General features: G+C 45.1%; 1 protein-coding gene across 19 annotated transcripts in view; it reads right to left on the reverse strand.

Moving 5' to 3' along the window:
• LOC121596847 (restin homolog) overlaps positions 1 to 15,077 on the reverse strand; it is a 69,655-nt gene that overhangs the window by 26,239 nt on the left and 28,339 nt on the right. For 14 of the 19 annotated variants that reach the window (XM_041922148.1, XM_041922147.1, XM_041922151.1 and 11 more), the window contains one exon: positions 1,928 to 1,996. The exons of 2 other annotated variants lie outside the window; for them this stretch is intronic. In XM_041922148.1, the coding sequence (XP_041778082.1) occupies positions 1,928 to 1,996 (69 nt within the window). Of the gene's footprint in view, positions 1 to 1,927; positions 1,997 to 4,912; positions 5,085 to 15,077 lie in introns of those variants that run through there. 3 more of the 19 variants (XM_041922167.1, XM_041922162.1, XM_041922164.1) reach the window with 2 other exon arrangements.

Consider the following 15,077-nt stretch of genomic DNA (forward strand, 5'->3'; position numbering starts at 1 on the left):
TTTGGTTTTGTTGTGTCGAGCGCGTGGGCCAGCGGGTTGCCAGCGACACAATGCAAATAGTAGTTAAGGTGTTCGATTAACAAATAGAGGTGTCGGTCGGTGGGTCGTTAGTTAGAAACAAAGGAATATTAATGGTTCGTGACAGCAGTTCGTAGCAGCAGTCGGTGGTTATTGTAGAGCGAAATGGAGGAAAAGCCGTCGATTAAGCGGTGTAATTGGTAAATGAGCATCAATTAAAAGCAGAATGCATCAGGAAGGGAATATATGGATACAGCAAAAGAAGATGAAATAAACAAAAAAGAAACAAGTGATAAAAAAGAGAAAGAAAAAACAAGAAAATATAATGAGAAACATGCACAAACAACACAACAAACTACAAACTAATCAGAAAACAACATTATTTAATACTAGTGATTGATTTGCAACAATATTACCTACTAAATACAACAAATTTTGCGAGTACTCGTCTTTCCATAGTTTGAAGTCTATCAAAGCTAATTCTAATCCCTTCTATCCAGAATTTTATCTACAACATATCCAGCATCCCCTAATGCTTTGGGAGAGCTTTTCAATTTTCAGTAAGGTCTTTTAATTATCTACAACAAAACAACAAACACCGAATTGTGGTCAGCGGTCTACACACCCACATCAAATAGTGTGAAACACACACACACCTATTCTATCCATTGTTCGTCCGACAATTAAAGTCCCCAACCAGCTACCGAAACCGAAAGATTACCCTCTGACAAGGAGAGGATGCCAAACACCTGGCACAGGAGCTTCGCTGGTGATCTAATTTCAGCAGCCAGACCCTTCGGCACGGCATGGCAGCACGCATCGACGGGTTGCTGGAATAATGGAGTTGTAATTCGATCAGCGTTCTCGCCCGTTTTGCAACCGACCGAGCTTGAACACTCGAGCCACTTCGGCTTCTGGCCGTGGCACAACAACAACCCATCAATCACCCGCATCCTCCGCTGCAGGTGCGATTACGGCACCGAAACGTGCTAAAGACGAGACGCACGCGATATCAAGTAACCGTTCGGGTGCTGAAGGAATGGACGCCGATTTGCGCCGCACCATATCACAAAGTGTTAATCCTTCACGAACGTTATAGTGACGGTGGAGCATTTGCCGTACCATTTCCATCCAGCGCTGGGTGATGCGTTTCAAATTGAAATAAATTCGAAGAAAAGAAGGCAAAAGCACGGCCGGGGTTGGATTATAACTACGGCGAGACTTTTAAAATCTAATTTAACTTGCACAGCCGCGGGAGCTCTTGATGAACTCAAACATGCTGTACGGTAACAACAATTTCGGTAACGAAACAATTTCGATGGGTTACAAGATTTTCGAGAAATTCTTCGTAAAAAAACACACACTCGCTTAACACACACATGACATTTATGTGTATTGCCCTCCTCCTAAGGAACAATTGCGCATTGCAAGAACGAGCAGAAGTTATGCGTTTCGGAAATTGAAAATCGCACCATCGACAGCGAGAGCTTAACAAGACGTGCCGGATATTGGTGTTGTGAGCATAACTTTCCCCGTTAACAACCACTTTAGAAATTGTGTGTTACTTTTCGAGCACTCAGCAGCGCAAAAGGAAATGTTTCATCTCGATTAACGTGACAGAGCTACGTTTTAGTGCAGTTAACAACGGGAAATTGCATTGTTTTGATGTTCCGGTAGTGCAGCTGTCACAAAATTGGAAAAGGGCGACCTTTAACACATTAAAAGTTTGATATTGTTTTTTTTTTTATAAAACTGATTTCAATTTATGATAGTTTTGTAATAGACCAACGGACGTTAAAATAAAAAGGAAAATAACCATTTCAGATGAAACGCTAAATGAAAATAAAATATTATATTTTTAAAGAAACACCAAAACATACATAGAACACAGTAAAACACGGCTTCTTACCTGGCAGATGTGTTTTGTTATAGTCGGAATCGCTCGGTCGTCTCATTTTACTGTCGAATGTCGTAGGTACTGATGATTTTTTCCCCCAAAAGAGTGGCAGCAGTTCAATGACATCCCGGGTGCGCAAAACAACACAACAGCAAGCAACAGTGGTAGTGGTGAGTGGCATACATAACATAAAAAAAATAAATGAAAACAATAAAACACACACATATTAAAAAAAAAAACAAGAAAAACGTCACACACACAAACATACACATATAATAAGTTTTGTCAATTGAACGCAGGATCGAGAAAGCTCTAAATGAAACACGCAAAACTTAGTAAACTAGTGTCAATATTAGGTCACGAAGTAGCAAACGAAGTACAGGAGAAGAGCAACAGCAGCAAAAAAACAACTCCAACCCAGCCACAGCAAAAGCTCGGTAAGTTAAAGAAAGAGCAAATCGAAAAGGTGCGAAAAGTCAAACTATTAACCCGCGAAACACAAAACGGGGACACGATAATGGCAAAGCAAACTGTTGGAGAAAACGTGTAGACAAGTGTTCAAGCAAGCAGGTTCGTAGCGTTTATGGTGTTGTGTCGTTAAACGCTGGAGGACGCTGGAGAGTTCATAAAAGATGAAGCCATGGGGGTTCGTCGTCTGTTTACAAAAATTATTGAAAATTTCAAATCGCCCCATCGAAGCACACAAATAATCGTTAAACATATCTACTGACAGCTAAATTATCCGGCGCGTTACCGTATCGGGTCGGTCCCATATGTGCTTATCGCTTAATTCAATAAGGATTAGAATCACAATGCAAGGGCCCTCCCCGCTAATAAATCACGCAACACGTCTAGCATATCAGACAAACGGGCACTAACACACCCATTTCCACAGCCTATAAACAGACGTGTTTATCTTTCAATAAGTTCCGATGAGGTAATATGGTGGGTACGATAAGGTACCCATCTTTATCATAAACCGCCCACACTACCTGTGTGAGCATTCCCATTAATAATTCACCAATGCTGGGTGAAACGCTTTTACGGAAGATTTCACATCACAAACTGCGCCATTCACGACCAGACCATCATATCACATCTTCCTCTCTGAACGCATCATAAGCCATCCATTAGTCACCTCATCTCGAACGGATCAAACAGTCGTTAGCTGCTAAAAGTTGCCCGCAAAACTAGGCACTTCAAACTAACTCTCAACCCCTCAACAAACCAAAAACAAACAGCACACACACAGATATAAGTTGCTCCGGTTGTTGTCGTCATCATCGGTGGAAATCATGCCGGGTGCGCAATCCATACATCACACCGATTTAGAAAAAGGGCCTTCGCACCTCTGGACACTGCGCGGTCTCGAATGTCACAACACGGCAAGACACTCAGCGCAACGGGGCAACAACTCGCGCGTAGGAGGTGTCCGCGTACCGTCGTCGTCGTCCGAGCAGGCCGACCCACAAACAAGGGCATCCACATCGCACACGGAACACACCTTTGCTTCCTGTTCCTTTGCGACGATACCCTCAGGTTGTACCTACGACCCAAAAACTGACGCCATCGGTTCGGGCTCGTCAATATCTAATAAATCGTTCAGCAATAACTCCAAACGAAACCTATTGCTCATACCAGCAGTAGCTCCCCCCGTGAGTGTTCCAAGAATAAGTAAGAAAAAGTGGCTACTGAAAGCGAGTGCCCCTCCGCAACCTGCATTCGTTTCCATTTTCGTATGAATAATAAAAGTCGGTACGGGTTTTGTGGGAAATTATTATAAATGTTTCCGCTCGCAAACAAAACTCTCGCCCGCAACGGCTGTAAAGGGGGCGAAGTTTTTGTCCCCAGAGTGTGTGTGTATGTGTCTCTCTATCTCTCAAATGGTGACAGAACCAGCGCATGATGCTTTGGCCACCATTCGCCGGAGTAGTACACCGCGATTCCGGTGTGATATTATGGCTGTTGGCGGAGGTGGAAAGCATGAGAGACGATAGCGGTGGTACCCGGTGAGTTGTGAGCTGATTTTCCCATAAATTACCATCTCCGAACGTCATAACTTACAACCCCGTATAACGTAGGTAAAACCGGGCACTCACAGGTAATGGACGGGAGCGTGCTGGAGAGGGTCGGTTTCCTATTACTTACTGCTTTGGCATGGCAAAGGGAGATAAATAGACGGCCACCAATCAATGTACGTGAAAGTTGAGCTACACACAATCACCAGGTTGGCGTAGCTGTCTAATTCTGTAATTTTAGTATACAGCGGTGGTCTCTTTCAACCGTGTGGAGTAGTCTTAGTGATCAATGTTCAGAAAAGCCGCCAGTAACCAAATTAATGGTCATTGGGGAAATATTTCGTGCCCTCGTATAGCTTCTCCCATCTATCTCGTATCCGTTGTAAACAGTGAGCTTGAAATGAAATCCTACAAATAGTTACCCATTGTAACACAGTTTATTGATTTGATCCACAATCAATCATGATAGAGCGAGATTTGAAACCAAGTCCCCGGGTGTAGCTTACAAGCGTGCAATCGTCTGCGCTATTGGGTAGATCGAGGACAATGCCGCTATATGATGATCAGTTGCGAACAATATGGCAATATCGAACGAATAAGCACTCAAACCTCAGACGCACACTCGCACAAGGGACGGCATTGTGCTCGTCAATTACACTTGTCTATACGGTGTGGCTGCTGCTGCTAATGACCGTGCCTCTCAACAATTCGGGCATTCCCCGGCGCATTCCTATGGCACATTCGCAGAAGCGCACAGATACACAGACAGTACGGCTCCGGCGTTCGGGTCATCAGTCATCCCATCCTAAAACATCCATTTCCCGTCAAGAGAGGCTGCCATTACACTCCAGCAGAAGCTTTCAAAAATGTCCGTCAACACTTGACTTGTGGCGGTCCACTTTTCGGAAGAAAAAAAAAAAAAACGCCAAAAATCCACTAAAACAACAAAACACACACACACACACACACAAAAACTCACTGAACTTCACTCTCGCTGACAGTTGTCAAGGGGCATCAACAACAGTTCGGGGGTGATGCTGGTAGCGCAAAAATATGACCGCTGTCAGTTTTAGCTTTGGCAGCTTAAGCTGTGCACCCGAATTCCCCCATCGCCACTACTACACACCACTTGCACCGCGTTCGAAGCTTCTGGCAGAATGACATCAGTAAAACAGGCTTGCCACTTTAGAACACTGGCCACATTCCATCCGGCCGGGAGAGGGATGTCTCCTCCCCATGTGGAGCGTTGTTTGCGGACATGGAGAATATTTCCAAAAAAACTAAAAAGAACGTACAAACACTTCCACGGTGGCCATGTTCACGTATGTTTGCCTCCTCTGCTGCCCTGGGAGTCGGGATCGGTTTGATCCGAAAGTAAACAAACAAACGAACTCAATGGCCGACTCTCCAATGAAACAGTCCCGGGCGAAACAGGTTCTACTGATTGCGTAGGGCATTAGCGGCTTTATCTTGTTGCATAACAGCCTTCCACACTGTAAATGCGGAACGTGAAATCAGCCAATTCATTGGCCTGTTGGAAATTAAATTTTGCGCAGAAATCAAACGAACTCCACGCTGGAGTTGGAGCTTTAAAATGAAAGGCCTCCCCATCCATCCCGCCAGGACCGAACATTATAACGATTGGCGTTTGTGTTTGTGTTTAATTAACTCCAGAATATCCCCAAGGGTTGCTTTGCGCGACCGCTCGGACGAGTCCAATTAACAACCGGCAGAGAACAGGCGTTTCATTACGTTCCTCCCGCATAACCTCTCTTCGCAATCGGACCGAAAAGAGTCGCCGGGAAGTCCCCCGCCCCCCAAATGTTTGCTCACACAAGTTTGCCAATCAGTGCAGCATATTTTATCATAATAATATCACACAGGCCCAGGGATCGATGCATAAACAATAATAAGGTTCACATCCCCCTGCGTTAACCCTGCGTAAAGCATGGCCAGCCTTCTAGCCGAAGGATAAAGGTGCTCCCCGTTAGGGCAACACATTTGCAATGGGGGAGCAGAGCGAATGCCATAAATTACCATTCCGGCGCACTAGCCGTCGTGCATCGTCCCGGTGTGATGCAAAAGCCCGGTGCAAACTCGCTCTGACCGTAGCTAGATGTAAATAGAAAATGCCATTGCCAAGTTCAGGGTATTGTGTCATGCGCACCGTTCGTCCCGGGGTCCACCAGCATTGGAAGCATTTTTCATTTCAACTGCACACGCTGGCAATAGTCCCAGGATGGACCGAACAATACTCGGAGCTGGCAATGAGATAATCCACTCTGGACGGTAATGTATGGGAAATCAGTGGAAGGAAACAGGCCACAAAAAACAGAAGGAATTATTGGAAACTGATTGGAAATCTTCCACATCACTCCAGCAGGCGGGACAACCCGAGTCGGAAGCTGGCACCGCTGGAAATCGATTGTTCCCTGACCGACAGAGGGGTTATAAAAATTTACGATTTAATTGATCGTACAGCGCGAGCACATGTGGTGGCAGTCTCGCACAAATGTATGCGCACACCGTCGTGCGGCATTTGGCTTAATTAGTGTAATTGGTCGAGAGATAGAGACAGAGGTACGGTTGCTTGTTTAACGCTGATTTTTCATGTTTGTTCGGCGAGATCTACGATAGCCTGCCCCTCTCTCCTGCGTGTGACTAACGCATCGTAACGGCATCACCGTTACAGCATGGACACCCGCCACATCCCTACGGGCATACGAAATACGTTCATAAATAATTAATTTACGTGCAGTTTCGAACGTCGAACCGTGCGGACTCAACACCCATTAAATCATTTTATAATGGTATTAAAACCACTCACACACAGCTACAACACTCTACTGTTCTGAACTTCAGAGGGTAGAGGGTGGCTTAGCGCTTAAATCAATTAGCTCATTCAGACGAGCGATCTCCTCCTTCCACCCCGTGTTTTTCTCTTTATCGTTACGCAATGGCATTATATCTTCACAGTTTTACACCGGAAGACGGCCCCCGGCCGTTGTTCCTATTGTTGCCCTTGATCCATTACAAAACAATTGTAACCGCTTAGCGTTTGCTAAACGTTACTGCAAATTAAGAGAGAAAGAGTTGGGAAAAACATAACATAAATTGCACCCTAATAGGTGTGAAAGCATTTTTTTGCGTTTCCTTTATCGAGCAAATTATACATCTCTCGCCTGGTATCTGTTATATCTTCGACTAACTGTTGCATTCTTCGGTTCGGGTGGAATCACTAGCCAATTACGGCGAAGCGAGCAAAGGCATCCGCTGGGGTGCGGTGCCATGGGAACGCTTGGAGCGCCAGCAAATCGCCATCATTTTCCGAACGGCGAGACTCGACTCGGTACACTGCTCGGAAAAATAACCCCCTTCTCAGAGCTGGAGAAGCGGGGAATGCATTTTACTTCCACAGGTGCAAGTGAGAAAATGGATCTCTCGATGCAACAGTTGCCGGTAGGTATTTCGCTCTTGGAAAATTCCCCTTTTCCCGGACGTTTGCTAGCAAAACAGTACGAATTCCACGAGCATTTTGAGGATGTAATTTTATGCAGCTGCTTCCTGGGCTACAGCACTGTTCAATAGAATCTTTGCAAAGCGTTGCGTAGCATTCGTTCCCGTGCGATGGGTTTTCAAATGAGATATTTAAGCTGTAACAAAAACGCAACGTCAGAGGAAGATCAGTGGTAGAGAAATATGTTTAAAAAAAAATGTAAATATGTCTCGAAACACATTACACCGTCGAACGGATCACAGAATCCCGCGCCTAAAGTTATGCAATTTAGCATACATAGGTACACTTTTAGGCTTATTGGATTGTATTAAGATTGTTGTTTAAAATATCAACACTTAGCTTGTAAAAGCTGGGAAAACAAGCTTGACATATAAATACTTACAACAAAAAAATGGGAAAATTTACATGTCAGTAAACGAGGAACGTTGCTGTCCACTGGTTCACTACTCGAGTGTCGATTAAAATGCATTTCGATTCGAACGAATCGACTGTGAGCTCAGTTTGCAACGTTCTCCAAGTAGCCTGGGAACGTTTCGGAAAACAGGAAGCATCATCAAAAGGTATTAGTTCCAGCTTACGGCCACGTTCTAATAGGGTAGAATTTTCCCACCAACCTCTAGTTAGTTCGGCTTATACACGGTTTCTTAGAAATGGCTTGGAAGCTACTTCTAATGTCCGAAATTCGTGCAGCATGAAATTAAACATCATTACTTCGCCTGTTTGCCGTCTATTAATTAGACTTTACGCTCTACGATCTAACAAGGTAAGAAGTAAGATTTACTCTGTGCTTTAAAGTGCTGCTTTAAAGCAGACAAATTACAACCACATACACACACACCGGCACAGCAAATAGATTCGTTCGTACACCTGTTCAAATATTTTACCACGAATAATCAAACCTCTTTCTCTCTCTGCTGCTTCGCTGTGGCTAAATGGAAATATCCGGCAGCAGTATAACAGATTCCACCTGGCCACCACCACCATTAACCCGTACAGTAGCAGAAGATTGTTGTGGATGAAATATTGCTTCCTTCGCCGGTTTGCTTTATTCGATCACAAAAGGGGGTCGAACTTTGTGCCGGACGGACGCTCTATAACCACCGCAGGGGTGGCGGCGTACTTTAAAGCTCAATCACAATGTACACCTTGGGCGCGCGCCAACGGAATGCGCCGACCGCCTGTGCTGGCGCTGCTGCTGGTCAAGTGAATGGAATGGGGGCGGTCCTTCTAGCGCCAAATGCCGTCCCTATCGCATGCCAGTGACGACTGTTCATTAATTAGAGCAGATTCGTATCTCGCTGTTGGCGAGTCGTGTGTGTGTGTGTGTGTGTGTGGCGTGCAAGTCCAACAGGTTGTGCAACTTCAGGGACCGGTTTCGGGGATGGAAGTCACTGGGAATGATTGGCACAAATTTTCCCCGTCCGTCCACGGGCGGCGGGTTGAAAGGAAGGAAAGCTGAAAGTTCAACTCGATTGGGGAGGTGAAGTTTGTGGTAAAAGCACAAACCACAGGTGTAGCTAACAAAAGAGCGGGATGAGATTGGCTTTAAATCCAATCACTGCCTGAACTGCACCACAAGTTTTCAGGGATTTGTTGAAATTTTGTACTGTCGAATCAATTGAAAACGTTCTTCGAATTCCAATCAGTATCATTTGATCGAATTTCATAACAAACCCATTCGTACGCGAATTGCATACTAATTTGCAATAATTTCATTGCTCCAGGTTATAATAGGGTAACTATCGATATGTTCACTCCCCAAAATAAAGCTAATAAATGCATAAAGTGACATTAAACGGTACGAACCATCTGCTGAACATTTCTCCGGACCCATTTCTCTGACGTATTGTGAGAACATTTGCATAAAACGTGCAAACGCGCAATCGTTAAACATCCGCCACCGCCCGGATTACTATTTATTGCCGCCGATCGGCAGTTGACAGAGAACAATTAGCTGTGCTGAGCGTGTCATAATCTGCTGCCAGTTTTCGCACCACAGCCGCTTGTCACCGCTGTCGATTATTCTAATCCGCTAAAGCAATTAGTTTGTGCTGACGACCACGGCGGGGTTCATGGTGTTTCTAGGCCAATAAACTTCCTTCGCACGCTTTCGTTCCACGCAAACTTCCGCACATGCACTATGGTAATGAGGCGACTTTTAAAGTAAATCACGTCCGATACTAAACGGATACTGGCCAGCGAGACAGCAACTACCCGGGCCTGGTGGTCGACTACTAATCGGTATTCCAGCAGTGGCTGACCTTAGAGCGCTGATCGGTACACCGTGTTCGTACATGGTGTTGCTCTCTCGGCAGGCTGTCTTCAATCGACCTCGCTAGGACCACCTAGGCTATAGCATGGTTTAGGTTGCGCGATTCTATTGGGCCCTCCAGTCTAGAGTAAACCAGTAAACAAACAAATCGAAAAGAAGCAGCGCAACAAAAAAAGCGGCATATACTTATCAAGCACGACTCTGACACGGTGTCAATGTCAATCACGCGACACCACATCACGAAAAACACACGCTAGCGGTCAAGTCGAGAGTGTGTTGCGAGTGTTGTCCCCCGCTGGACGATGTTAGACGACGGCCTCTGTAGATATTGACGTCTGCAAGCGGTTTTGCTGTGAGGTACTCGTGATTGCCTGACAGCCAATTGTTGCTCACCTGCTGCCTAGTCTGTCTGTCGGAACGTGGAGTCTTACTTCCGACGTACATGCTTGTAGTGAGGGTCGTACTTGTGCAAAGTACAATACGGTCGGCTAACGGCAAAGCAGAAGTTCGTGTCTGATAAGTTCTATATGCAGGAATATGCAGGAACTCAGTATGGTACGATTTGTAGATAGCGTTCAGTAGCATCAATGCGGGAACTACCAAACAGATATCTGAGTAATCCCTCTAAAGATTCGTTGAAATTAAGTAAATTTGAACTGAGTGGAATTATATTAAAAGAGTGCTCAAACAGATTTGAGGGAGGGCTGAACCCACTCTTCAAAGATTCATAAACAAATCCTGGAGAGCGTCATAGCGTATCAATCTTTTGTGATTCATTTTATCCAAATCCCTGAGTCGACTGAGAAACTGAGTGATTTGGAAATGAGTCATAAAACTAACTTTGGCGGTATAATTGAATTTGTATCATCAGTTACAATATTCAACTCCTGATCCCAGAGCATTAACGCAACATCTCCGGTTCCTATTCAATTTTGCTCAGAAGCTGCTTTGGTGTTGATGAATTCCAAATCTTCCGTGTCAATAATACAATTCTTAGTCTACGCTCTCTACCCAACTTCCGAACACCGGGAACTTTGTTGCACATTTTCAGGGTCACTATTTTTAACCCAACAAATCCCCAACAAAGTTCCCATCATCAAGAAGTCGTGTTCATACGACAGGATTTCCATTGTTTTCCCTTTCAGTGATTGTTTTTACCACAATATCTCACTCTGCCTCTCTTATCCCCGCATAACGCTTACACAGGAAATAACTATTGCATCAGACATTCACTCACCTTCTCGAGTCCCCTTCTTGGCCCCGGGGAAGATTGAGAGGCTTAGCGCTTTTTTTTTACTTTTATAGTCTTCTAATTTACGCAAGCATTCACAAACAATCGAGTGTGTGTGTCTGTGTGTGCATGGTGGCGAGAACGGAGGTACACCGTCCACCCCGTTAGGACCATAATTCAATTGGCGAATTTATTGCAAGTGCCGCTCGGGTGCCATTGAAACGCCATCCACGACGGGCATGGCGGCGGACGACAGGCGCACAAGAGTGAAGGTCCAGCAGACATTGTTCGGGGGACGAGCAAAAAGAAAACGAAAGCACTGGCTGAAAAACCAACCTATTGTTTTCACGCTTGGGCAAGCTCCAACCACCACACCAGGAGCCGAAGGGGTACTCCCAGCGTCTTGTTCGAAGCAGTGTGGTTAGTGAACTTTTCGCACAATACTCCACCGCCAGGCCACAACCACATTGCTGGGCGGCGGTAAAACACCAAACAGCGAAAACAATAAAAATAATCCGTAACGCCACCATATTAATTAACGTTCGGATGGGCAATAAAATCCGGGCCCGAGCTAATGGTGGAACGAACGAACCAAACAATCAGCTTGGCTCTGTACCCTTCGCAAAAGCGCTTCTCGTTCGGTGACTGTTCGTGACTGCCTTCCCAAACACCGAAACCAGACGTCGCAACACAAGCGCAAGCGTGCCAACCTTTTGCTGAAGCAACACGCTCAAGAAGCTTTCTGAGGCGACTGATATTGCGACAAAACTGGAGCAGCAAAGGGAATGGCACCGCCAAACGAGATTCTGAAGAGAAAGGGCAACACCAGGCTGCTCTCGGTCAACTGTAAACCGACACCCGTAGCAACCATTCTTTTTGCACTGTTTTTTCGATGTCTTCTGAAAGGTCCACCGTAAGGGGCCGACCGAGAATTTCAGCGCAATTTTGCAGCGCACTTGTCACGTTATTAAAACAAACAAGCTCCACTCGAAGCTGATACAAACCGACGGGCGCGAGCTGGGCAACATATCTGTGCGGGATACGCGCCATCAAGGACGGGGGTCGAATTACAAAAAGGCGAACCTGTCATACCAATTCTGACAAATTCTGAAAACTATCGTATTTCAGCAATTGCAATCTCAGACGTCTGTTTAAGATGAAATTGTGGCATATTAAAGTGAGGTTCAACAAATTGCAGAACCTGTCTTACAAAAACACACAGCGTATCTCTGGTGTAAGTTTGCAACGAAAGATGTGGTGACCATAGCAACTGTCAAACGTGAGATGATATCACTGAAACCATTCTTCAGGCTGTTGCTTCTTCGCACGGTCAGCCTTCAAAGCGCAATCGAATTGTTTTTGCCTACTTACGAGCGATGCCTTTCTCTATCCCTCTATGTCTCTCTCTCTATCTCTCTATTAAGACGTCTAAAAAGTGTGGCAGATGTAAAGAAAATCTCGATGGCCTCGATTTTTCCAAACCCTCATTGCACCACCGAGGGAGAGGCGCTGGTCCACACTTCGAATGAGTTCGCTTGTTGGTTTGTTTGTTTGTCCCGGGTCCGGCCGTTCGCAGCGTTTGTTTGCATTGCTTGTGCCATTCGCGTCCAACAAGGGGAGATGTGTTCGGGTTTACGTGCAGATTTTTCCAACCCGTCAGTCAGCTTCCGCCATCGCGCAATTTCGTGAGCACACTTCAACGAGCAGATGAGCGCGGGAGTGTAGAAAAAAAGCAGGAAGCAAAATATTTGCACACTTACCTGAAACGAAAGTGAAGAGACATTCGATTAGGCAATTGATTAGGTACTCATTAGAGTGCGGTGCTCCGAGCGGGCAATAGACTAACATGCACACAGATACACTGTTGCTTTTCCCGAACGGCTACCCTTCGCAGACCGCCAGCGGAGGGGAAATAAAGTAAACTAATTCCAACCGTGAGCTCGGACGGATAAATCAATTTCACTTTCGGAACGTGACCAGCGAGGCGGCAATCTACGGGGCACTAGAAAACCCCCGTAGTGTACCCGTGAAGCGTCATTGTATCCCCCCTCCTGTCCGCTGCACTATCACGCCATTCATCGTGCTTCCTACCCCGGACGAAGTTCGAGCATAGATCATGGGAGGTTCACATTTTCATTAGTCACGATTCTTCTTCGAGGCGGAGCGAGCGGTGGTTGGATTGTGGTCGGTAAAAGCTCCACAATCATAAATTTCTATACCCCTTTCGGCCCATCGTCTGTACGCGCTCGATTGCCAGCACTGTCTATCGTAGATTGGAGCAGAGGCTTAAGTGCAACAATGCTTCCACTTGTATTCAAACTACGAGCGAGCGACTGGCCGAAGCCAAAAAACATGAAATGGCGAAATCGTGTAGCTGGTGTATACGTTCAGCTTTTAGCCTGCTGGCAACAGCGCAATGGAGTGCAGAGCTTGGTTTGTGATGGCAAATAAATCCCCATCAAGCGAATGCCATCGTTCTGGCAAATGGATAAGCCATTCGGTGGTCTGCCCTGTATCAGGTTGGAATAGAAATTTCGCGATTGTGGTATGGTTTCGATTGAAAGAACTAGTAGCAAATAAAGAAGAATTATGGTACATCGTATAAGTGAATTAGGGTAAAAGTATCTAGAAGATTGTACTTATAATAAAGGTATCAATTTTTAATAATATAATTAACACCAGTAATTCCCAACTATACTTCTATCATCTACATTTAAATCCAAATGCCATTTTGACCCAAGTCTATTTATTGCCGTTTCAACTCCTCAAAGCACGGTTGGTATCGTGAACTAGTCGACATGTACACGCCCTTGTATAAGACCGTTCCTGAGTTCAAATATTGCAATCAGAAAACCGATTTCATATGCCATTATTAATTGCTGAACTTTTATCTAGGAAACGCACTTTGAACATGAGTTTGTACGACTCTTCTAATTGCCCACTTCTTGCCACCAAGGTGGTGTTTATATTCACTTAATTAATTGCCTCCCAACAAGCTTATCATAACTTCTACATCTTCTGTTTAAAAGAACGAAATCTTCAATATCTCATACTCGAATGCTCCCGATTATACTGTCCCGCCCTCCTACACCACTAATAGGCGCTCCATTCCAAAACTTATACGCCACTGTACCATATATGACACGATTTAGCATTTAATGACAGCCCCCCAAACGGAGGGCGGCATTTGTCTCTACCGAATTTAGCACGAGATCATTCCTCCGTCCCACTAGCTGCAGTCTCCCAACAACAAAAAAACGAGGAAGCAACAATTTTCTGCCTCGCCGCCGCCACCGTCATCCGACGTGCAATTATTTTGCCACATGTAGCGCACACCCGTAGTGGTGTTTGTTTTGATGGTAGAGTTGTTGGTTTTTCGGTACATGTGAGAAGCGATTTATCTCATGTTACCACGCATGCGAATGGGAATCCTACACTTTATGCGCCCGTTCCGCAGCAGTGCTTTCGCTTATGGCAATAGCTAAAATTTATTGCCATGCAAATCGGTGACAGCCGAAGTTTTTTTATTTTTTTTTTGTGGAGCAATTGCCCAAAACCAAACCAATCGTGACAAATTTTACATGCGAAATAGGCGCAGAAAAAACCCAAAACAACTCCAAAAACACATTCTAAAGAATTAAATCCAGAACTGCGAAATAAATTCCAGCCGACCGATGGAAGAGTATTTGGTTCAGTCGATCTATCTTTCTGCTTCAAGCGCTCGTAAACCGGCAAACCACACGAACAATCGTGAGTTTATCGTTCTTTTTTGCTTTTTGTTTTTTTGTTATAAACTTTTTACCACACACACACGACATTCTGCATTGCTTTTTTAGGATCTGAAATGATAATATTCGCCCTTTTAAGGCACTGTTGCTTTCCTTTAACACCCCCTCTTTTGGCCGGCGGATGGGAAGATCAACCTACCCGAAAGTGTTGCCGCTTGGAGACCAAAAGCCAACCACCGTGCCATTAGACCAAATGTGGGGCGTATGATGCAAATGGCATGGTGTTTCAAATTTGCAAACCAAAGAAGAAAAAAACCCCAGTTTGGCCAACTCCGTTCGCTTGCGGGACAAGATAATAATGGACATTCCGCAAATGGGCAACAGCGCGGACGACAA

This window comes from Anopheles merus, chromosome 3R (assembly GCF_017562075.2).
Source record: "Anopheles merus strain MAF chromosome 3R, AmerM5.1, whole genome shotgun sequence".
Classification (NCBI taxonomy): domain Eukaryota; kingdom Metazoa; phylum Arthropoda; class Insecta; order Diptera; family Culicidae; genus Anopheles; species Anopheles merus.